The sequence below is a fragment of the Gobio gobio genome, assembly GCF_949357685.1.
Source record: "Gobio gobio genome assembly, chromosome: 14".
Taxonomy (NCBI): Eukaryota; Metazoa; Chordata; class Actinopteri; order Cypriniformes; family Gobionidae; genus Gobio; species Gobio gobio.
Window position 1 is genome coordinate 15,720,613 of NC_137107.1, and position 23,434 is coordinate 15,744,046.

At 40.3% G+C, this 23,434-nt stretch overlaps 1 protein-coding gene across 3 annotated transcripts in view; it reads left to right on the forward strand.

Annotated features, from left to right (window-relative positions):
* Positions 1-7,508: 7,508 nt before the first annotated feature.
* The window catches only part of LOC307137931 (uncharacterized protein), a 42,894-nt gene continuing 26,968 nt past the window's right edge, over positions 7,509-23,434 (forward strand). Inside the window, exons 1-3 of one of the 3 annotated variants that reach the window (XR_013817974.1) lie at positions 7,509-7,755; positions 7,961-8,078; positions 19,317-19,484. Coding sequence is in view for 2 of the 3 variants with exons in the window: in XM_079835965.1 (XP_079692091.1) it covers positions 7,931-8,078 (148 nt within the window). In the remaining variant the exon portion in view is untranslated. Of the gene's footprint in view, positions 8,079-19,316; positions 19,485-23,434 lie in introns of all 3 variants that reach the window. The other 2 variants (XM_079835966.1, XM_079835965.1) reach the window with 2 other exon arrangements.

Here is a 23,434-nt window from a genome sequence, read left to right on the forward strand (position 1 = left end):
ATCCCCATTCGTGACAATGCTGAAACAGCAGTATCTGCTGTGTCAAGAACGGGGAAACAAAGCTAGAACGCAGTAACATCACTTACTGCGGTTTGCCTTGGTATTGGCTTGGATTTTGTAGTTACTGCAATTTTGACACACTCGTCTCTCTAAAACTGGACAAAATTGAACCAGCAAACTTTGTCACAAGACGGAACAGATGTCACAAAGCCCATTTCAAGTCTTAACTCAATTTTGACCAAATGTGTAGTTACTGCGCTTTGCCTTTGGACGGCAGTACAGCAGGACATCTCTATGGTATGTAACGTTACTGTAAAACGAATAACTTATAACGTTACCTGCTTATAGCAGCTTGTCAAGCGCGAGTTTTACAATATTTGTGTGTGTTTACTCGTGGTTTATGAGGATATCATTTGGTTTATGGACTATTATATGTGATTTAATGTTAGCAGTAGCAAACGGAACGGTTGTGCAAATCAGACTAGTGCGTGTTTACATAGAAAAACAATGGAATAGTAGCGCATTTGAATGAACGAGTCAATCTGGACAAAACATGTCCAAACAAAAATAAATAAGCAAAAAAACTGATATATTTAATTTATATTTAAAGTTTAAATATTTATTTACTGCCAATTAGACTGTTCTCAAGAGAGAATCGCTCGCCCGCTCAGCTCAGCTCAGCTCCGCCCTTTTTACTGGTGCGCGCTCAATTTTATATTTCACGCAGAGATTGATAGGACAGGGCAAAGATGGATAAATTCATAGTTTAAACAAAAGAAAAGCAGAAATGTCAAAGCCCAGACGACCGACCGACATCAGAATCGGCAAAGATGTTGCCAATCAAAGTGCAAGAAGAACTGGGGGAACTCTGGATCGCACTTTAAAATTAAAATTTGGAGAAATGTCTTCGGATGAATTTTGGCTGCATGTGGGACACGAATACCCATCTATCTCTACTTGTGTGAGCTAGCGTTCTCATCCCTGGCACACGTGAAAAACAAAAAAAGCCAGTGCCTTTCAGTGGAGCATGACCTACGAGTTGCACTATCCTCAATCTACCCCCTGTATCAAGAGGCTGTGCTCGCAAAAGCAAGCACATGTAGCCCTTTAAAATGCCCGCGACACAGTTCCATGCAGACATTTTATTAAATTTTTTTTAAGGTCAGGTTTGAACAAAGCAAATGAGAAACTAAATGGTAACACTTTATATTAAGGTTGTATTAGTTAACATGAACTAACCATGAACAACACCTCTGTTCAGCATTAGTTAATCTTTGTTAACGTTAGTTCATAAAAATACAGCTGCTCCAACACTATCTCACGACCAATTCCTACGTATTTTACAAGGTGGCTAATTCGTACAAATTTGTACGTTTTGTCTAAACCCCAGAGACGGGTAGGTTTAGGGGCGGGGTTTATTATTAGTTCATGTTAACTAATGTAGTTAACTAATGTGAACTAATGAACCTTATTGTAAAGTATTAGACAATACAATGCAAAATTAAAACCTATCTGTTTCAATAAAAATATATACATTAAAACATCCTAAAATATATGTTTACCCTATAGACAAAATTGCATAAATTTGATTTGTTTAAAACAATTCAAAAATACCTTTTGGCCAGTGGAAAAGAGTGAGAACTCTTCTCTGAAAACTTTCTCTGAGGCTATTTTATACTATTTAGATTTATTTATTCTGAAACAAGACAAGGATACGGAATGATTTTTAGTAATGTAATGTGACGGCACAAATGGCATTTATAGTCATATATTTTCTTAAAGGGTTAGTTCACCCAAAAATTAAAATTCTGTCATCTATTACTCACCCTCATGTCGTTCCCAACCCGTAAGACCTTCGTTCATCTTCAGAACACAAAAAAATATATTTTTGATGAAATCCGAGAGCTCTCTGATTCCTCCAAAGGCCGCTATTTAATTAACACTTTCAAGGTCCAGAAAGGTAGTAAAGTATTTCAGTGCTTAACTCCATTAATGAAGGAGAAAACCATTGTTCATTTAGTTTTTTCGCTCACTCTAGTCAAAGAGTGTCCGTACAGTGCACACATATTTACGCTAAGTTTATTTTTTATAAATCCCGATATGTCCGTGGAAACTCACAGATGCACATTTCAATGCCTTTTTGTGCATACGCAACATTTATACATCAAGCTCCAAGTCTCCAGGCAGTTTGGACTCTTTATGGTGTCTAACTGTAATTCCCATAAATAATGAATAAAGGAAGCCTGGCAAACACAATGTATGACACACAACAAACCGAATTTCAGACATACTGTCACAATTCGTCCTGTGTGAGTGCCCATGAGAACCACCTGAGGGCACTCCACTCCAGACTGTCACTCCATCAAGGACTACATCACCCATAATACTTTGCCCGGACTCTTCAACACCCATTGATTACATCCACCTGCACCCCATTACCTAGTTAGCTCACCCTATATAAGCCTGTTCATTCTGTCAGTCATTGCCAAGTCTTGTTTAGTGTTACTACTGCATTTCTGAGCGTTTTCCCTGGTTTCTTGTCTTGGTTTTGGATTTCTTGCCTGTTCCGTGGATTACCCGTTTGCCTGTCTCTCTTGCCTTGTTTGCCTTATTGGACTGATTACATGTTATGACCCCTTGCCTGTTTGTTGACTACGAGTGTGGATTACCCTTACAAATAAAGCTGCATTTGGATTCTCAACCTCTGTCTCGGAGCAGTACATTACACATACCATATAACAGTTTTTTTTCTAGATAGTTTTATTGTACAACATTATTTTCTAATTGTACTGCTGTTAATGATGCTACAGGTATATGTGACACATTTAACTTGAGTCTATAAGTTAAATCTCTGAATTGCAAACTATTCCTTTGTCTCTATACTTTGCACACGTTCACACGTCTGGATGGTCTGAGTAAATTGTCATTACATATTGAATCATGGGATACATTGGATAGTTGGTAACGAATATTGCATTGTGGCTAGGGGACGTGGTTAGTGGGGGCGAGCGGTAAGAAAGTAGGTCAAGTGCATGATGATAAACACCTGTGTCTAATTGCAGTGATTGGCGCGGAGAGACCGGATACAGCCGCTCCCCAAACAGTGCTTGTGGAGAGAGATGGACTGAGGACTCGTGGACGCTGGGAGAGAGATCCAGAAGGATATGCTGATTGCAGAAACCAAGTTGACAGTTACTGAGTGTGTTTATATGAAGAGAGAGCACGTGGCGCCAGCTTGTATTATTTTAGGTTGAATAAAACACCCACGAGTCCCAGTTCACAGCCAACCTTGCCTTCTTCCTTTCACCCACAAACAAACTTTGTTACACTGGTGCCGAAACCCGGGAAAGGAAGAAGGCAGCCGCCACCATCATGCAAAGCCCGTCAGCCATGCCGTTTGTGGACCCAATCCAATCGCGGGCCTACATCAAGAACAGCACCAGGCCCTGCTGGACATGAGGGACGACCAGGAACGGCGTTTCCAGTCCCTCTTCAGCGCCCAGCAGGAGGACCGCAAGCTGTTCCGGAGCTGGTTGGGCCGGGAGGTTCGGACCGGAGATCAAGCCGCCGCTGCAACGCCGGCAGTGCATGTGCCGCTTATTAAGATGGGAGCCCAGGACGACCGCGAGGCCTTCCTGGATGTCTTTGAGAGGACGGCCGAGTCCTGCAGGTGGCCGCAGAAGCATTGGCCAGTAAGGCTCATCTCTCTTCTGACAGGAGAGGCACAGCAACTTCCGGTCCAGAACCTCCTGGTCTATGACGATCTGAGGAAGGCCATCCTCCAGCGGGTCGGCCTCCGAACAACACTGTCAGCGATTCAGGTCACTGGATCTGGGGGAGAGTGACCGGCCCTTCGTGATGGCTCAGCAGCTCCAGGACGCATGCCGCCGTGCTGGACATGAGGGACGACCAGGAACGGCATTTCCAGTCCCTCATCAGCACCCAGCAGGAGGACCGCGAGCTGTTCCGGAGCTGGTTGGGCCGGGAGGTACCGCAGCACCGCCTGGTTGATGATGTGGTCCACGTCGCCTCCCTCGACCACCAGCCATCTGCCCCGAATGACAGCGCAGTGGGTCCACTGGGTCCACGGCGAACCCCTTCCAGCTGTCTCTCTCCCCTCCTCTTTTGTTCCCTCTGTTTCCCCCTCTCTCTCGCCCTCTCCCGTGAGACCTGTCCCTCTTCCTAGGACCCGCCGTGGCCCGCCACCGAGACCGATGCCCCGTTGGAGGAGCGGAGAGGTGTCTACCAGCCAGGGTGCTCTGCCCAGGGAAGCCGGACCATTTTGCCCGGACCATGGGACTGGCCAGTTCCCGCCGCTCTCTCCGTGCCAATCCCTTGACCCTCTTCCTGCCACTAGGATGGCGGGGAAGCCTAGGCTGGCGTGTTGGCGTTGTGGGGACCCGGGACACTCTATTGACAGATGTCCGGTGATGGAGGTGGGGACTCTGGTCCGGGTCCCGGACGCGCCACAGGCTGCCCCCGATCAAGCTGGGTTATACCAAATGAGTATTAAGGGGAGTACATATCAGCCTTTGGTGGATTGTAACCAAACCGCGATTCATCAAAGCCTTATTCAACCTGATGCATTGGATAATGGCCGCCTGGTTACGGTAAGGTGTGTGCACGGGGATGAGGTGAAGTACGCATTAGTGCTAGTCATAATTCAACTTCGAGGGGTAAAACAGTGTGGAGGTCACGGTTAGTTCCCACCTCAGGCATCCGCTGATTTTGGGGACAAATTGGCCCGATTTTAAAGAGTTATTGGGGTATATATGTGCGGATGTTTCTTGGGAGAAAAGAGGGCAGGAAAGGGCTTGGTCGCGCAGCTAGGGGAAGCTGAGCCGGGATCATCTGGGGCTGGGTCAGAGGAACGGAGCGCTGTGGATAGGCTAAGGCTTTCTGAGCGTGATGATTTTCCTCTGGAACAGTCAGAGCAGGTCCGTTCCTCTGGAACAGTTCGAGCAGGTCCGTTCGATCGACGGTCAGCTTCTCCAACCGGCACGGCCGCTCTCATATCCTTTTTTTGCAGTGTTAAAGGATAGGTTGTATCGAGTAACCCAAGATACACAAACAAAACAGGATACAACCCAGTTATTAGTACCAAAGAGCAGTCGGGAAATGCTTTTCCAGGCGGCTCATTGTAATCCCATGGCTGGGCATTTGGGTCAAACAAGCACATTGAATCGTTTAATGACCCGATTTTTTTGGCCGGGCATTCACGAGGCTGTGCGCAGATGGTGTACCGCTTGTTGTGAATGTCAGTTGGTGAACCCACCGGCCGCTCCAAAAGCACAATTGCGCCCTCTACCTCTCATGCAGGTCCCCTTCGAGAGAATTGGTATGGACCTCATCTGGCCATTGGAACGATCCGCACGGGGGCATCGGTTTGCATTAGTCATAGTGGACTATGCAACCCGGTACTCCAAAGCAGTAGCTCTCCGCACCATTTTGGCGAAAAGTGTCGGGGATGCTTTAATTTGGGTTTCTTTTATCTCCCGGGTGGGATTCCCGAAAGAGATTGTCACCGATCAAGGCACTGCGTTTATGTCCCGCACCATAAGCAAGCTTTACGAATTGTTGGGCATTAAGTTAATTTGTACCAGTGTCTATCACCCACAAACAGACGGCCTGGTAGAACTTAACATAATTTCTTAACATTATAAATTAACATTAAAGAGGTGTGTGAACTCGCTAGTACGATGTCAAATGCAGTTTTTTGTTCTGGTCCGCTCCCCGTTAAAAGGAGTGATGAGATAGTTAGTAGACTATCATCACTCAATGGCTGGTTGTCTAAGTGGTGTCCGCAAAATAACATAGGGTTCATAGACAATTGGAAAAGCTTTTGGGGCAGACCTGACTTGTTGAAGAAGGATGGCATCCATCCCTACTGGGGTGGTTCCGCTCTTCTTTCTAGTAATTTGGCACATAGTTTTAGAGCTAAACCTTGACTCATAGGGCCCAGGTCAGGAAGCAGACAAACTGGCTAAACCGACTGCCTGCTAGCTGTCTCACGTCACCGGAGTCAGATAAATCCCAGCACATAGAGACTCTTTCACCTAGATATTATCACATAGAGACCGTGTCTGTTCCCCGAATTAGTAAATACAAAAAAACATCAAAACCATTCAACAGTAAAAATGTAATTGTTGTCCAACAAATAAACAACAGAAATAATACAGATGAACAATTTATAAAGCTTGGGTTGCTGAATATTCGATTCCTTTCCCCAAAAGCGCTTATTGTTAATGATCATTACAGATAATAATCTAAATGTGCTGTGTTTGACAGAAACCTGGCTAAAACCTGACGACTACATTACTTTAAATTAGTCCACCCCCCAAAATTATTGTTATAAACACGAGCCGCGTCTGAAAGGCAAAGGGGGAGGGGTTGCTGTAATTTATAATAATATCTTCAGTATTACTCAGAAGTCTAGTTTCAAATATAATTCCTTCGAAGTTTTGGTGCTTTATGTAACGTTATGTAGTGTAAATGATAAATCCCGTTTAACATTTGTGTTAGCTACTGTATACAGGCCACCAGGGCACAATACAGACTTTATCAAATAATTTGCTCACCGTTTTCTCCGGAATGGCTGTACGGCTGCATAAAATTCTGTTGCATTATTTTCCTGTTTAACACTGTGAAGCTGCTTTGAAACAATCTGCATTGTTAAAAGCGCTATATAAATAAAGTTGACTTGACTTGACAAAGCCTTGAAGTGAAACGTGTTTCTCTGAAAGAAAACAAATAGGACATTTATAAAAATGTTTCTAAAATAATAGGTTTAAAATGTATTTAAACGGCACATAATGAAAATAAAAACATGCAAAAAAGTTATCCTCTTAAAACACAAAAACTTGTGACTCTTAAGCCCATATCATGGCATTTCTGTAGAAATACTTGAAAAGATGAACGTCTTCATCCCTGAAAACGAAATGAATACGTTTTATTAATTAATAATTATTTAATATTAAGACAAATATCTTTTGACAAATGCAAAAAAAGCTTTAATTATAAAACGTGAAAGAAGTGAAAAGATGAAAGTCTTTTCATCTCTGAAAACGAAATTAACACGTTTTATTAATTAATAATTATTTAATATTAAGACAAATAATATCTTTTGACAAATGCATTATGCTTTAACGATAAAACGTGAAAGACGTGAACAGATTCAATATTCGTTCACCACCACATCATGACAAATATCACACACAACTCAACATTCTTCATGCTTCTGCTGACATCTCATTGGCTTAAATGCATGTTTCACTTGTTCAAGGACATGAATAGAAAAGTAAATTTATTTAAAAGTGTTGTTGTTAAATATTGTAGACATCGACCCGATTAAAATCCATGTGAAAACAGCTTATATTTAACAAAAAAAAATAAAGTGTATGGGTAGCGCCGCTCACTTCCGGTTCTGTGGCTGCGGTTCTGAAACTGCGGCTTACTATTGTTTTGGATTGGTTTCCACCAGTAGAGGGCGCTCGTGCAACCGAAGCAATGACACACATCCGAGTCTAGGAGAAGAAGAGAAGTGATCAAGGGAAGGGAACATAAACAAATATGCGAAGTGGAACACAGCCGTTCATTCTGCTCTAAATTTGCTGTTTTTCAGACTGAGTAAATTCATGTGATCATTTATTAGGAGAAATCTAAATCCAAATGACTAAACGAGTCAGTTCATTTAATGAATCACTCAGAAATGAATCGAAATGAACCGACTGATGTTGTACAGTACACTCGTGAAAAGTAAGCTCGTTACTGACTTTATTTTTTAAAATTACTAATTTTATGTAATGAAACCTGGTAAACAGTTTTAATGCATGTAAATCATATCTAATGTAAGAGCAACATAAACATCAGCGACCACAATTCACACCTTCAGTCAGTGAAGCCGCTCCCACAGCAGTTCAAAAGAGTTTAAATGCTGGGGAATATTCCCATCATCACACAGGAGAAGAAGCAGCAAGCAGGAGGAATTACTCCAGGAGGAACTACTGACACTATTGTAAAGATGGAGTTTGAGGAAGAACCCTGCAGAATAAAAGATGAAGATACAGAGGAACAAATAGGTTGGTGTTTTCCTTTATTCTCTTTAAAGGGTTAGTTCACCCAAAAATGAAAATTCTGTCATTAATTACTTACCCTCATGTCATTTGACACCCGTAAAACCTCCGTTCATCTTCGGAACACAAATGAAGATATTTTCGTTGAAATCCGATGGCTCAGAAAGGCCTCCATTGGCACATTGTACTTTACACTCTCAAGACCCTTAAAAGGTACTAAAGACGTTGTTACAAAGTCCATCTCACTACAGTGGTTCTACAATAACTTTATGAATCGGCGAGAATAGTTTTTGTGCGCAAAAAAACCCTAAATAACGACTTGTATAGTGATGACGATTTCAAAACACGGCATCATGAAGCTTCAAAGCGTTATGAATCAGTGAGCCGAATCAGCAGTTTGGATCGCCAAATTTCAGCAGTTTGGCGGTTTGACACGCGATCCAAATCATGATTCGACTCACTGATTCATAACGCTTCGAAGCTTCATGATGCCGTGTTTTGAAATTGTCATCACTATATAAGTCGTTATTTAGGGTTTTTTTGCGCACAAAAACTATTCTCGCCGATTCATAAAGTTATTGTAGAACCACTGTAGTGAGATGGACTTTGTAACAACGTCTTTAGTACCTTTTAAGGGTCTTGAGAGTGAACCGTGCATCGTGCCAATGGAGGCCTTTCAGAGCCATCAGATTTCAACTAAAATATCTTCATTTGTGTTCCGAAGATGAACGGAAGTCTTACGGGTGTCGAACGACATGAGGGTAAGTAATTAATGACAGAATTTTCATTTTTGGGTGAACTAACCCTTTAATGACTGATGAGGAATATTAAAGGGTTAGTTCACCCAAAAATGAAAATTCTGTCATTAATTACTTACCCTCATGTCATTTGACACCCGTAAAACCTCCGTTCATCTTCGGAACACAAATGAAGATATTTTCGTTGAAATCCGATGGCTCAGAAAGGCCTCCATTGGCACATTGTACTTTACACTCTCAAGACCCATAAATGGTACTAAAGACGTCGTTACAAAGTCCATCTCACTACAGTGGTTCTACAATAATTTTATGAATCGACGAGAATATTTTTTGTGCGCAAAAAAAACCTAAATAACGACTTGTATAGTGATGACTGATTTCAAAACACTGCATCATGAAGCTTCAAAGCGTTATGAAGCAGTGAGTCGATTCAGCGGTTTGGATCGCCAAAGTCACGCGATTTCAGCAGTTTGGCAGTTTGACACGCGATCCGAATCATGATTCGACTCACTGATTATTGTTTTAGAACTTATTATTGTATTAGAACTATTAACTTAAATTATTGTAGAACCACTGTAGTGAGATGGACTTTGTAATGACGTCTTTAGTACCTTTTATGGGTCTTGAGAATGTAAAGTACATTGTGCCAATGGAGGCCTTTCTGAGCCATCGGATTTCAACTAAAATATCTTCATTTTTGTTCCGAAGATGAACGGAGGTCTTACGGGTGTCGAACGACATGAGGGTAAGTAATTAATGACAGAATTTTTTGGGTGAACTAACCCTTTAAGATGAAAATTGACACATCCTCCTGAGACCCAGGTATAGACTTTTGTCCTCCGTAGGGCTGTCACGATAACTACTTTTTGTTGTGCGATATATTGTCCCAAAATTATTTGCGATAAATGGTATTTTTGTCGTTTTAAGACCATTTTATGCCACTGATTATATAATCACAATATAATAGTGTAACTCTTAAAAAAAAAAGTTTAATTCTTAAGAATATGTAGACATTGGAAGCGGAATATCAAAAAACTATCCTAAGTAAAACAAATAAATTATAAATACACCCCAAAAAAGGTAACATGTTAAACAAAGTTAGTTTAGACTTTTAAATGGTAAAATGGACTGCATTTATATAGTGCTTTCAACAGACCCATGGCCACCAAAGCGTTTTACATATGCCTCACATTCACCCATTCATTCACTCATTCATACACCGACGGCCAGGGGCGGACTGGTGCAAAAAAGTGGCCCTGGACTTTCTGGCAAAAAGAGGCCCATAACAACCGGTCCGCAACACATCTCACCATAAACTCACCAGCTCATTATGCTCATTAAAGCAATTTTATACACCACTTACTAACATAAAATATAGATGCTATTTATACAGAAGTATAAATGCTATGTTTTTTTTTTTTTACACATTTTGAAATCTTTTCCATACAGTGAAGTTTAATATCACTAAAGTTCAACACCTACCATAAAATAAGTCCATATAAAACAATACTATGGTCTAGAAGACTTAGTGTGTAGTGCAGAATGTGGACTATTTAAATTTTTAAATTAAAAATACAGCATATTAGAATGATTTCTGCTGGATCATGTGACACTGAAGACTGGAGTAATGATGCTGAAAATGCAGCTTTGATCACAGGAATAAAATACATTTTACAATATATTCACAACAATTGTATTAATGTTTCTTAATATTGTGTTTTACTGTATTTTTAATCAAATAAATCCAGCCTTCTCGTTTCAGAAACATTTAAAAAGTCTTAATTATTTCATATAACTGTTATTTCTAATGTGTAAAATAATGCATGTGAACTAACTAGCAAATTATAGCCTATATTTATTTTAGTATATGACACGTTCCTTCACGGGACATGGGCTACTTGAATATGAAAGTTGCCAGTTTTACCATGTTTTAGTGAAAATAATATTTTGAGTTTTATAAATCACTTTCAAATGACTGTGATATTAGAAGAAGAAAGCCTGGAAACAAATACACAAACATTCACTCTGATGCTGAAAACTGCTAGGGTACGTTAATGTTTCTTTGTGCATTGTGTGTCGAATAACGTAAATGGCATTACAATCTGAGAAATTCGAAAAGGTCAGCAGTAGTTTGCATCCCTGGAAATGAATGTCCATCGTTTAAATTGTGTTAATCGTAAACAGTCGGGAAATATTGCTGTATTGACTCCTCAACTCCTCCCGCATCGTCCGATTTGATTGGATATCTCAAACATTTTGACATTGCGTTTGACAGCGCGCTTTTAGACCACTGAGACTGATCAGGCAAAATAGAGTTTTTCCCTCACGTGGGCCACGCGGGCCATTCGTCTGGGCTGACGGAAGGATATAGACTAGGCTACGTAAATTTACTATTATTCATTCATCATATATATTTACGTAGCAACGGGCCGGCCCACATTGTCCAGCGGCCCACCAGGAAAACTCCCAGTGCTCCTGATGGCCAGTCCACACCTGCCGACGGCGGTGTCAGCCATGCAAGGCACCATCCAGCTCGTCGGGAGCAGCTGGGGTTAGGTGTCTTGCTGATAGACACCTCGACACTTGGTGGAACCAGGGATTAGAGATGCACCGATACCACTTTTTTTTCAGACCAAGTACAAGTACTTACATTTGGGTACTTGCCGATACGAGTACTGATACGAGTACTTATTAATACCATTACAGTTCTTCTAACAATGTTTTATTTTCATCAGATGTTTTTCACTTTCTGTCTGTAACAAAGTAAATACACAAATTGATGCTGTTGCTGACATTTTAACATTCAACTTTGTGTTTTCCTAAACAAACATGGCACTGCTGCCCATTTCACATAAATGTAACCTGTAACATTCAGTGGATTCCAGTACCACACAACATAGTAGCAGAACAACTGAATTAAATAATGTTATCATAGCCATGCAGCCCTTTTCGGAAAAGTGAGAGGCTGGTTCTTTTTGATGAAAAGAAAATTCTCTCCATTATCCATTATTTCTGTTTTCATCTTCAATGTGTGACACTGAGCTAGGGATGTGCGAGACTAGTCGATTAAACGTTAGTGCTGCTGCTTGACGACTTGGAAAATACTAGTCGTTTAATTTTTTTTGGCACATTTAAGGTTTTGCTTTAATATATCTTTTTTTTTTTTTTTTTTTACAAAGGCTATGTTTAAATTACTGTCGTGTTAATGTTATATCTTGAAATTAATATATTATTTTGAAAAGTGTATATCTGCAGCAAAACAAAATCATTAATTTTGCCTCAAGTTTTGCATGCGTTGGTTTTCTCTGGCGCTCGCAGAGGCTTCAGATAAATCTCCACTCGGGTGAAGGAGGGATTTTGAAAGCTTCCATGTCATGTCAAACTAGTATAACAATTAAACTTGCTTAGGGTTGTTATACTACCGGGGTTAGGCTAGTCATTGCGCACATCCCTACTAAACAGCCTTTCACTTTCAGCACTCACTACTGAGAGGTATCTGCCTCACGAGCGGTTAAGCTTGGTTTATACTCGCTGCGTCCGCTCTAGCGCTCGGGTGTGTGCGGCAAAAATCAAGCCATACTATGGCAGTCGTGCACTTTGAGAGCGCGAGACTCCTTTGCACTTGGCGCCGCGGTGTGCAAGTGTGTACGGCGAGTTATGTAACTTTCCGCGCGGCTCCGCATCCGAAGATGCGTTGCCATAAAGTGGTATCGGGTGCGGTTGTATCGGGGTAGTTTTACAAGTACGAGTACTTGACAACAGTATCGGACTGACACCAGAGTACTGGTATCGGTATCGGTGCATCCCTACCGGGGATAGAACCACCGGTTAGTAGACAACCTACATGAACCACTGAGCCAATGCCACCCAGGTGACTGACACAGAGGCCTCAACAAGCCATATCTGCTGCCAGATAAATTTTTAATTGTTAGGCAGATTCCAAAAAAGGTACACCAACATGTTTACCTTGTGGGACTTAAAGGGATAGTTCACCCTGAAATGAAAATAAAGCCATCTTTTACTCACCCTGCTGTTGTTCCAATGCCCTATCTCCTATCTTTTTCAGACCTCAAAAGCAGAAATAAACAAAAAAAACGTCCTGCACACGCTCTTCCATATAATGGCAGTGAATGGCGATCACCTAAAACTTTACAAAAAGGATACAAAAGTATCATGTAATGATTAATTATATGGAAAGTGTCCAGGAGGCATACTTTAAGGTTTTGCGAGAAAGACATTTTATTATTCAGTCAAAATACTGAGCTCGGCCGTTACTCCTGTGAGTGCGTGCGAGCCGTCAGCAGCTGCTCATGCTTACTATAACGACGACTTCACACCGCACGCAGAAGCAGTGCTTATGGAGAGCGTGAGCAGCTGAACCGCGGCTTGTGTATTGCAAATACAGACGAATATTGTCTATTCTGTCACCTTTTCTGGTGTTCTCCTCCAACCCCTGTCTGTCTCGTGCTTTGATTTATGATGGGCAGCATATCTGCTGCAAATGAGACCGTGTTCCCCTCTGTCCAAAACACGTGTATATATCTAAACATGCAATATATCAAAAGAAAGAACAGACCCTCTGTTTTATTCTAGTTTCATGCATTCTTTTTTTTTAATCAACACTTAAATGTTGCAAGTTTCAATGAAAAGCAAAATTTTGAGCATAAAGCTGAGAAAATCACGTTTTTGTAAAAGACTATGTCCTAACGATGAACGTTGATCAAAACACAGATGGAGTAGATCGAGTTCATCAACACCCCAAAACTTCACAGTCCTATAGCTCATCCTGGGTTGACATTTCATTCAGTAACATAAGGCAGTTTTGATTTATATGCTGTTTAATGTTGATGATCGTGTTATTTTACATATGCATTTTGCTTACATAAGATATCCCACGTTGCTGCTTCTTCGTCTGTGCTTTGATCAGGAGATTCTGTACTCGTCCAGGAGATGCGCAATAGCGCCCCCTACCTTATAACAGTGAAAACATGGAAAGCCGGAAAACATCATCATGGGCTATATAAATATCGAAATAACAAAATACCAAAAAATCACTCACTGCTCTTGACTGAATAACTTTTAATAAGGGTTAATCTTTATTTATATGCAGTGACATAAAATTGTATGCAGACTATGCAGTGATATTTTACATTTGATTACTATTTTTGTACCTGACAATCTAGTTTAGACCTACATGAAAATAACTGTTTATTTCATTTATATGTTTGTTCTGCTGTATTTATTTGTGCTTGTGCTCGTAATTTGATTATTTGTTCTTATTTTATTACTGACTGTCAATATAACAATATAAAAAAATTATATGAGTTAGAATAATAGTTTTTAGGGTCATAACCTTATTTATTAAGGTTACATGGCTCAATAACAACAAAAACAAAAAGAATACTAGGCCTATTATATTTTATTTATGAGTTTTTTGTGTGGTGGGGCCAGTGAACATTTTGGCAGTGAAAGTAAAAATTTGAACCCCTGAAAAAAAATCCTTAGCATTGAGCCCTGAAGTGTGTGTGTGTGTGTGTGTGTGTGTGTGTGTGTGTGTGTGTGTGTGTATATATATATATATATATATATATATATATATATATATATATATATATATATATATATATATATATATAAGAAGCGGATTTGCGAGCTCCATGTTGTAACTTTAGCTGTAAAAATGTTGAAGAGGAATGGAGAAATGTGACAAACCTAAACAGACAAAAATTATTTTTTTCTTAAAAGCAACAAAATCCAGAGAAACAACTCAAGCAAAGCCAACCTCTTTTGTGTTGTAAATAGTTGTGATGTATAAATAAATGTTGTTTATATTTATTTACCAAATGTATTTATTTATTGGTCTACCACCTCCCCTGAAAAAAATCCTTGGGGAAACACTGTAGGTAGTTTACATGATAAAAGTAACCTTAAAGTTAAGATAAGCCTCTAGTTATAATCATTTAAATGGGCCTTTGAAGTTTGGGCAAAATCTTCTGGCAGTGATGTGTTTTCGTGTATTTTATTAAATTTTTTCACAGCGCTGGATGTCATATGGTGATTGTGAAACACATGGAACACTTCACTACATGATTTCATGGTGAATTTTTTTATTTTTCATGTTAATCAGGTCAATTTTGATCAGAGATTCAGAGCAATGCACTGTGGCTTTAATTCAGTGTGAGCAGAATTAAAAAAAAAAATGCTGCGCCGCCTCTGCGTGCGGTGTGAATGTTCTAATCTGTTAACATGGGTGCCGAAAAAATATGCGCTGTTTACGCTCTGCTAACGCGTGCAGTGTGAAACCGGCCTAAATCGCACTGTTGTCATGGCACCCAGGATAAGCACACACACGCACCATTTTGAGAAATCAGGCTCAATAGAAACAAACGCGACTCTCGTCTCTTCTATAAGGTAAATAATAAGAAATAATACTAATAATGAGGTAAATCTGCTGAAGTGAATGGTATGTACCGGTTGTCATGACAACATTGTGTGAGTGGCTGCTGACGGCTCGCACACACTCACAGGAACGTGCACAGAGTAACAGCCGAGCTCAGTATTTTGACTGAATAATAAGGTTTCTTTCTCGCAAAACCTTATAGTATGTATCCTGAACACTTCCATATATGGCGCGCGTCTCACTGTATCATTTACATGATACTTTTGTATCCTTTTTCTAAAGTTTTAGCTGATCGCCATTCACTGCCATTATATGGAGGAGCATGTGCAGGACATTTTTTTTAGAGGTCGACCGATTCATCGGTTTTGCCGATTAATCGGCACCGATAGTTGATTGGTGGAACAATCGGTTATCGGCAAAAATCCTCACTGATAGTTTTCCTGTGTTGCGTCCGTTGCTGGAGCGGCTGAGACGTGTGCGCTGTTATTACACAGTACAAGAGTTCTGAGAAGAGTCTGCTGGCATGATATAGCACGAGAGCAGCCTCTAGAGGCGAAAAAAAAAACCTCACGTGTGTTGTTTACATTACCACGTGAGGCTGCGCGCTGCACGGAGAGCACACGCTGCACAGAGAGCACATGCTGCACAGAGAGCGCTGACACTTCAGATGTTTAAAACACGCCAGCGAAACGGTATGAATACATAGCACTACAGTACTTGTTGCCAAATCATTATAAAGTAATTAATTTCTTGACTAGATGCTGCATTAACAGGTAAATAACAGCAGTGTGTATGTTTGTCGACGAGGCTGAGAGGACGCTAATAGCAGTACCTCAAGCAGTTAAAACAATGTGATAAAAACACACGAAAGTCCGACCCAAATGTTGAACATATAAAATTAGTGATGTGAGAAAGCAAACAGTATCATCATGCTGCCGACAGAAACATAAACAAAACAAAGCAAAACAAAGCAGAATCTTTTTATTAGATAATCTCCTTTTAAAAAAGTAGACTGTTTGGATTTATATGAAATGGTAACACTACAATAAGATTCCATTTGTAACATTAAAGGGTTAGTTCACCCAAAAATGAAGATTCTGTCATTAATTACTTACCCTCATGTTGTTCGACACCCGTAAGACCTCCGTTCATCTTCGGAACAGAAATGAAGATATTTTAGTTGAAATCTGATGGCTCTGAAAGGCCTCCATTGGCACAATGGCACGGTTCACTTTCAAGACCCTTAAAAGGTACTAAAGACGTCGTTACAAAGTCCATCTCACTACAGTGGTTCTAAAATAACTTTATGAATCAGCGAGAATAGTTTTTGTGCGCAAAAAAACCCTAAATAACGACTTACATAGTGATGACGATTTCAAAACAAGGCATCATGAAGCTTCGAAGCGTTATGAATCAGCGAGTCGAATCAGCGGTTTGAATCGCCAAATTTCAGCGGTTTGGCGTTTTGACACGCATTCCGAATCATCAATCGGCTCACTGATTCATAACGCTTCGAAGCTTCATGATGCCGTGTTTTGAAATCGTCATCACTATGTAAGTCGTTATTTAGGGTTTTTTTGCACACAAAAACTATTGTCGCCGATTCATAAAGTTATTTTAGAACCACTGTAGTGAGATGGACTTTGTAACGACGTCTTTAGTACCTTTTAAGGGTCTTGAGAGTGAACCGTGCATCGTGCCAATGGAGGCCTTTCAGAGCCATCAGATTTCAACTAAAATATCTTCATTTCTGTTCCGAAGATGAACGGAGGTCTTACGGGTGTCGAACGACATGCGGGTAAGTAATTAATGACAGAATTTTCATTTTTGGGAGAACTAACCCTTTAACATACAAATGATGAACAATACTTCCACAGCATTTATTAACCTTAGTTAATTTCAACATTAAATTGTTTGAATTTTTATCTGTTAACCTTGGTTAATGCACTATGAACTAACATGAATGATCAAGGTACAATTGTATTGCTCATATTAATACATGCTGTAAAAATGTATGCATAATGCTTATACCTGTAAGCTAATACATCCTTGTTACATAGGGACTTGCATAGTGTTACCTATGAAATGTACATGCATGTTTCTAGATTATTAGTAAAGAAACAAATTTGACCTGTAATATTTTAGTGTTTAAATTATTTTCTGAAGAATTTATGTTAGAACTTCTCATTTTAATATTCATATTTATATGTTTTAAAGTTCAGCACTGTTTTAATTGTTTTTTTTATCCAGTATCCATTTTAAAAACTATCGGTTGATTAATCGGTTATCGGCAAGTGCGGTCCAACCTAGTTATCGGTATCGGTAAAATCCACTATCGGTCGATCTCTAATTTTTTTATTTCTGGTTTTGAGGTCCGAAAAAGATAGAAGGGCATAGGGCATTGGAATGACAGCAGGGTGAGTAAAAGATTACTTTTTTTTCATTTCAGGGTGAACTGTCCCTTTAAGGCAGGATCTTTCTGCGGTTACAATGTTACCAATAGGGCTGTGTATCACCAACAATGTCACGATACGAAACGCATACGATACTGAAGTCACGATACGATACGTATCACGATATGGATCAATTTGGAATTAAAATTCTTTTGAGCAGAGTTTAGTTACAGTAATATCTGTTTATTGAATAACCAGTGTTATAACAGTTTTGATAACTGAAAAACTATTTTGTTTTTGTCATTAAAAAAAACGATGAGTTAAAAGAAATAAATAAATTGTCACAAAAAAACTTTGGAAAGGCTTGGTTCAATATTGATTATTTTGGATATATATCAGGTAGGCTACAATACATGGCAAATTTTGGAATCTAAAACAAATCTCGCTATAATCTAAAATCTAAAACAAATTTGGGAAAACAAATCTCTTAACTAATGCTGTAAACTATGGGAGTCAGTTGTACTATAATATTAAAGGTAAAAATGAACTGATTTGTAGCTACAAAACACTTAAATTACACTAAATGACATGATGTTTTTTTATAATAATAAAGTTATAAAATATTAACTTTACAAATGACAATCATATACATATTTTTTGAAATATAAAGATTTAAATAGTGGCTGTCATAAAAACTTGCCAGATTAATTCAAACATGCATTAAATATTGAAGAACATTAAAAATTATAATGAATATGTAATATGGTGCATATATTTAGCAAAATGCTCCTCTCTAGAGTAAATTTGTCTGGCTGACTAATGAGTTTATGGACACGGAGGTAAATGTGACGTTACATGACAAGCTGTTTTACTGACGCCTTTCCGCGTTTGAAACACTGATTGATTGAGCTATTTCATGTGACATGATACGGGTAAGTTGTACTCCATCTTTTAACACACGTTCAGATGTTCATTCATGTTTATTTCGCGCTGTAACTGGCATTAAGTACAGACCTTTCTCACAAAAAACGGAAATATGTAATCATTGCGGAACCGGAGTTCCTGTCAAGCGTCAACACATCAGAAAAGCATACCCGGCCAAGAGAAAATGGATCAGCGAGTCTACACAACTTCGCTAACGGATTTACCAAATAATTACATTTGATGGAAATGAACAATTAGGCATATTTACATAGTCTCATATTACATCCTTGACCAAGATGATATCTTGTTTGTCCGGACTTTGGCTACAGTTCAAAATAGTTTAAACATCACGCAGTGTGCACAATTCTATTTTTTAACATACAACATAATACTTTTAATAAAATTATAGATATGTTTTTATTTTAAAAGACAATCTGTAATAATATATGTTTACAATATAATAAAAATAATGTTGATTAACATCACGTTATGTTTTAAGACAAAATAAATTCACAATATGTATGGAGGCATTTTGCAAAAGTGAATTTTATATATATTAAATCAAATATCATACATTTTGAAAATAAAAAAAATATATACACGACTCACGAGGCAACATCCATTTAAGCATGCGTGTTTATTTTCGTAGTTCCGTCAGTGAAACAATACTACAGCCTGAGAAACATTTAAATAGATTTCAGTTAATAATGGTAATATATAGAAGTTAAATATTAGTTAAAAAAAATATTTGTTTTATATTTCCCCACAGAGGTGCGTCTTTCCCCTTTGCGTTTAAAGGGTTGTAGGACACGAGCAGGGAAGTTTGGTCCTTCATCCCGCCGGATAGCCTGAATCCATTTCCGTCAAACTCCACCATCAACAGGGAAGGAATGAAACGACAGATATTGCTGCTTTTGGGAATAACAAGAACAGCCCGGTAAGCCACAATCACACTTGCTCGTTGCTTGCACCATTTGTTTACATGTAGCCCTGCCCGGGGAGGAAGAAGATAATAACGACGATCGCGTATTTCCGGTCGCAAATACGGAAGTTGTGAGAAAGGTCTATTAGGTGGAAGAAAAGATCCGTTCACGTGCAATCGCTTCTCTAGAGCTGAGCTGCGCCAAACGATCTCACGCCACAGCGCCAAAACGGTATTTATGTTTTTGAATTTCGTAATAAAATGGACATAATTTGAAATCTGAGACTTTGTTTTATATCAATAGCAACAAAGCACAAAGAGTATTGCTATTTAATGGATGTGAGGTGCGCTGCAATGTTCCGTTCATTCATTAACTGAAAACCTCTTCTCCATTTTGAATGTTGTGCACTGCTGCTCGCGTCGCGTTGATTACATTCAAAAGCACACAGTATCGATACGGCAGCTGCTGTATCGATACGCGCATCATCAGGAGTTCATGACGATGTATCGTTGTATCGATATTCTGAGCACAGCCCTAGTTACCAACTGTGCGAGCTAGTGCTTGTTGCACAAATGCACATGTATTTTTGTGCCAGCTTGGCTATTAAGAGGAAATCTATGGTTATCACACCACCACATCAGGGGATCAGATGATGCATCAAGTGCTTCTTCCTGGAGGAACTTGGTCAGCTCTGCATCAGCCTGCACTCTTTTTGTTACCAATGCCAGTTGGGTTCTTCTGTTCTGGGGAAGGTCACACAGCCTCTTCTTCTTGGTTGCTGGAGGTTCAGATTCAGATCATTCATATTCCCCTGCAGCTTTAACACAAGTCTCACCACTGGCACTTTCTCGTTTTTTGTTCCTTGTTCATGTTTAGTAGTTCTTACAAGAGCTTTTCTTTGACATCATTCAAGACCTCCGCATCCTTCATGGTACCACGATACCTTGGATCCAATATGGTGACCTTTGTCAGAAGATGTTTTGGATTTCAGACGGGCTGTATTTTTCTGTCTATAACCTGCACATTTCCCTTTATGTTTGCTGTCAGTGCAGTGTCATTGTGGTCTGGTAATAAAAGTTCCAACATAGGCTTTACTGAAGACACAGCAACATATTTTTCCCTTAAGAGGACATCCGTGAAATCAGTCACTGGCTTCATTGCTGCATATGTTTTTCATTAAGAATAATAGCTAATGAACCCACAATTCAAGCAACCCGCCCCTGAATTGGCAAACCGAAAGTAAAAGGCGCACGGCTGCATGCGTTCAGCAGCGAGGCCGAGGGACCGTGAGGGCGGGACGAGGCGGCGCTCATCAGAGAGGATGAGCGCCAGCTACGAGCCGCAGCGATCTCGGCCCTTGCGGAGGAGTGAGGGAGTATAAAGGAGGAGCGACGACAGTGAGGGACGAGAGAGGACCAGGCCTGGATTTTATGTTATGTTTTATTGTAGTTGTGTTATCCGCTGCAGTCGTCCGTGAGGGGCTGCAGCCTTTATTTTCACGTTGTGTTTATTTGTGTTTGTGTGTAGGCGGCAGTCGGCCGCGAGGGGCTGCCGCCGCCATATTTATTTTGTCTTTATTATTGATTAAAACTTGTTGAATGTTCGCCGGTTCCCGCCTCCTTCTTCCCGTACAAACAAGCTTTACTACACACAGTAATGAGGGAAACAGTGAGTGAAATTTTTTTCACCGTCACATCCCTAACGTGTAAAAAGGATAATATATTTTGATTCTATTTTCTATTTTCCACAATGTCAAACGAACGCAGTTTAACCCAAAATGCAAGCTCAGCCATGGCTTCTGCCATATAAGCTCGTGCAGTTGTGCGCTCTGCTGCAGAGAACACTAAGAAGAAGCAAATATATGTATTAAGTATAATGAGGCTATTAAAAATGGCTTGGCTATAAGATCATTGAAAAAAAGTATTGTATTTTATAGTGTAAACATATGCAAGCGCGAATGAGAGCCGTTTCGAGCGGGATGCCAGGTGTTCGTGGAAAAAAACAACAATGAAAAACACTTCGAAGGCCGCATTTGAAGTGCGATTGCGTCATAGCGGCACTACGAAGGCTGTCCCAATATGAAGGCTGCACCCTCTGAAGGCCGCATTTGAAGTGCGATTGCGTCACAGCGGCACTACGAAGGGTGTCCCAATGTGAAAGCTGCACCTCTGTAGGCCGCATTTGAAGTGCGATTGCGTCACAGCGGCACTACGAAGGGTGTCCCAATGTGAAAGCTGCACCTCTGAAGGCCGCATTTGAAGTGCGATTGCATCACAGCGGCGCGACGAGGGCTGCCGCAAGTCGAAAGCGACTTCAAAATACGCCCTCCGTTTCTCAGGCAAAGGAAGGGTACAGCAGATGGAACCTTCCCACAACTTCGCAGCCTACCCTATCCCAGTGTAGCAATAATGCTCTGATTCAATCAGTCATCTGGCAGGATGGCCAAAGTCTGACCTCCTCACAGCCCTTGTGACTTTTCTAATCAAATCATACTTAAACAAAGGGCCTGTGTGTTGATGTAATTATCTACACTGATTAGATCCGAGGCGTCATCGTGTCGCCGCAAGAGATTGGAGCGTTGAACTCTCTGGGCGTCGGCCATCCCCTCTATAAGAACAGGAACGACCATCAACTCTTTGCATTTCGCCACCACAAGAGAAGGAAAGGACCCCTTGGCATTTCGCCATGGAGGGGAAGACCATCCCTGGTCTTCGCAACCCTGAGAGATGGCATCCCCGCCACGGAGAGAGAAACCGGCAGACTTCTTGAGCTACTTTCCTAAACTTCATAGAAATTCTCCTGGGACCCGCAAATCCTTAGCGAACTTCCCAGACGATTCGAACTCAGACACTTACACGAGAAGCCATAGTAATGCAAGTATTCTATTTCACAATCAAACTGCTTGTAAAAGGTTGTCTGAATTATTCCTGTTCACGGGGCGGTTAATTTCTTGAGGTCTCTGAAAGGGCTGTGAAGTTCTCGTTCTCTCTCTCTCTCTCTCTCTCTCTCTCTCTCTCTCTCTCTCTCTCTCTCTCTCTCTCTCTCTCTCTCTCTCTCTCTCTCTCTCTCTCTCTCTCTCTCTCTCTCTCTCTCTCTCTCTCTCTCTCTCTCTCTCTCTCTCTCTCTCTCTCTCTCTCTCTCTCTCTCTTCGTTAAGTTTCATTTTTCCTTGTTTGTACCATATTGTTTGTTTTCTCCTACATATATGCATATTTCCCCCGTGTGAATCGTAGCTTTGTGCATTGATTGCATTGAAGTGAATCCGTATTGTTTTGCTCACAAATATCGAAGTCAATGAGACGTAAGATTTTAGCTACCCGTTTAAGCTTGATTTTCTTGTATTACTACTTCAGTAATACAAATTGTTCCGTTATAAGTTAATATTGTCTGTACAACAAGCAAATCATATTCATAGACTCATGAATATTTACACCATTTGAATTAATTATTCCCCGAAACTCATTGTTGTTACACCAGAATTCATAGCACACTGGTGACTACAGGATTTGACTGGTCTGCATTCCCGCGGCACTCGATCAGATTTCTTGCGGCGCGGGATTAAATTTCCCAGTGAAAGACGGCAGCAGTCGGCAAGTCTAGCCTGGATACTATTGAACACAACAGCGCAACCGCTTGAACTTGAAGTAAACAAAACGTTTAGTGCATTCGCACAGTTCCCTGCCCTGAGCAACCTGGCAAAATTTTAACTTGCATAAATGTTATTTATTTCTCAACCATTCTCTCAAGAAGAGGAATCAGTCCATTCTCTCCCTTTTCGCTCATTCTTTCTTTTTTCTGCACTTTCTTTAAATACAAATTAGATCTGCACGGGGCTGTTTTTTCGTCCCGCTCCCGCAATAGGATCTATTCCGCACCGCACCCTCCCGCTCGCGCTTCAAATTCACTCCGTGCTCACCCGCTATAAATTATTTTATTCCCGACCCGACCGATCCAGCTAAATTTTG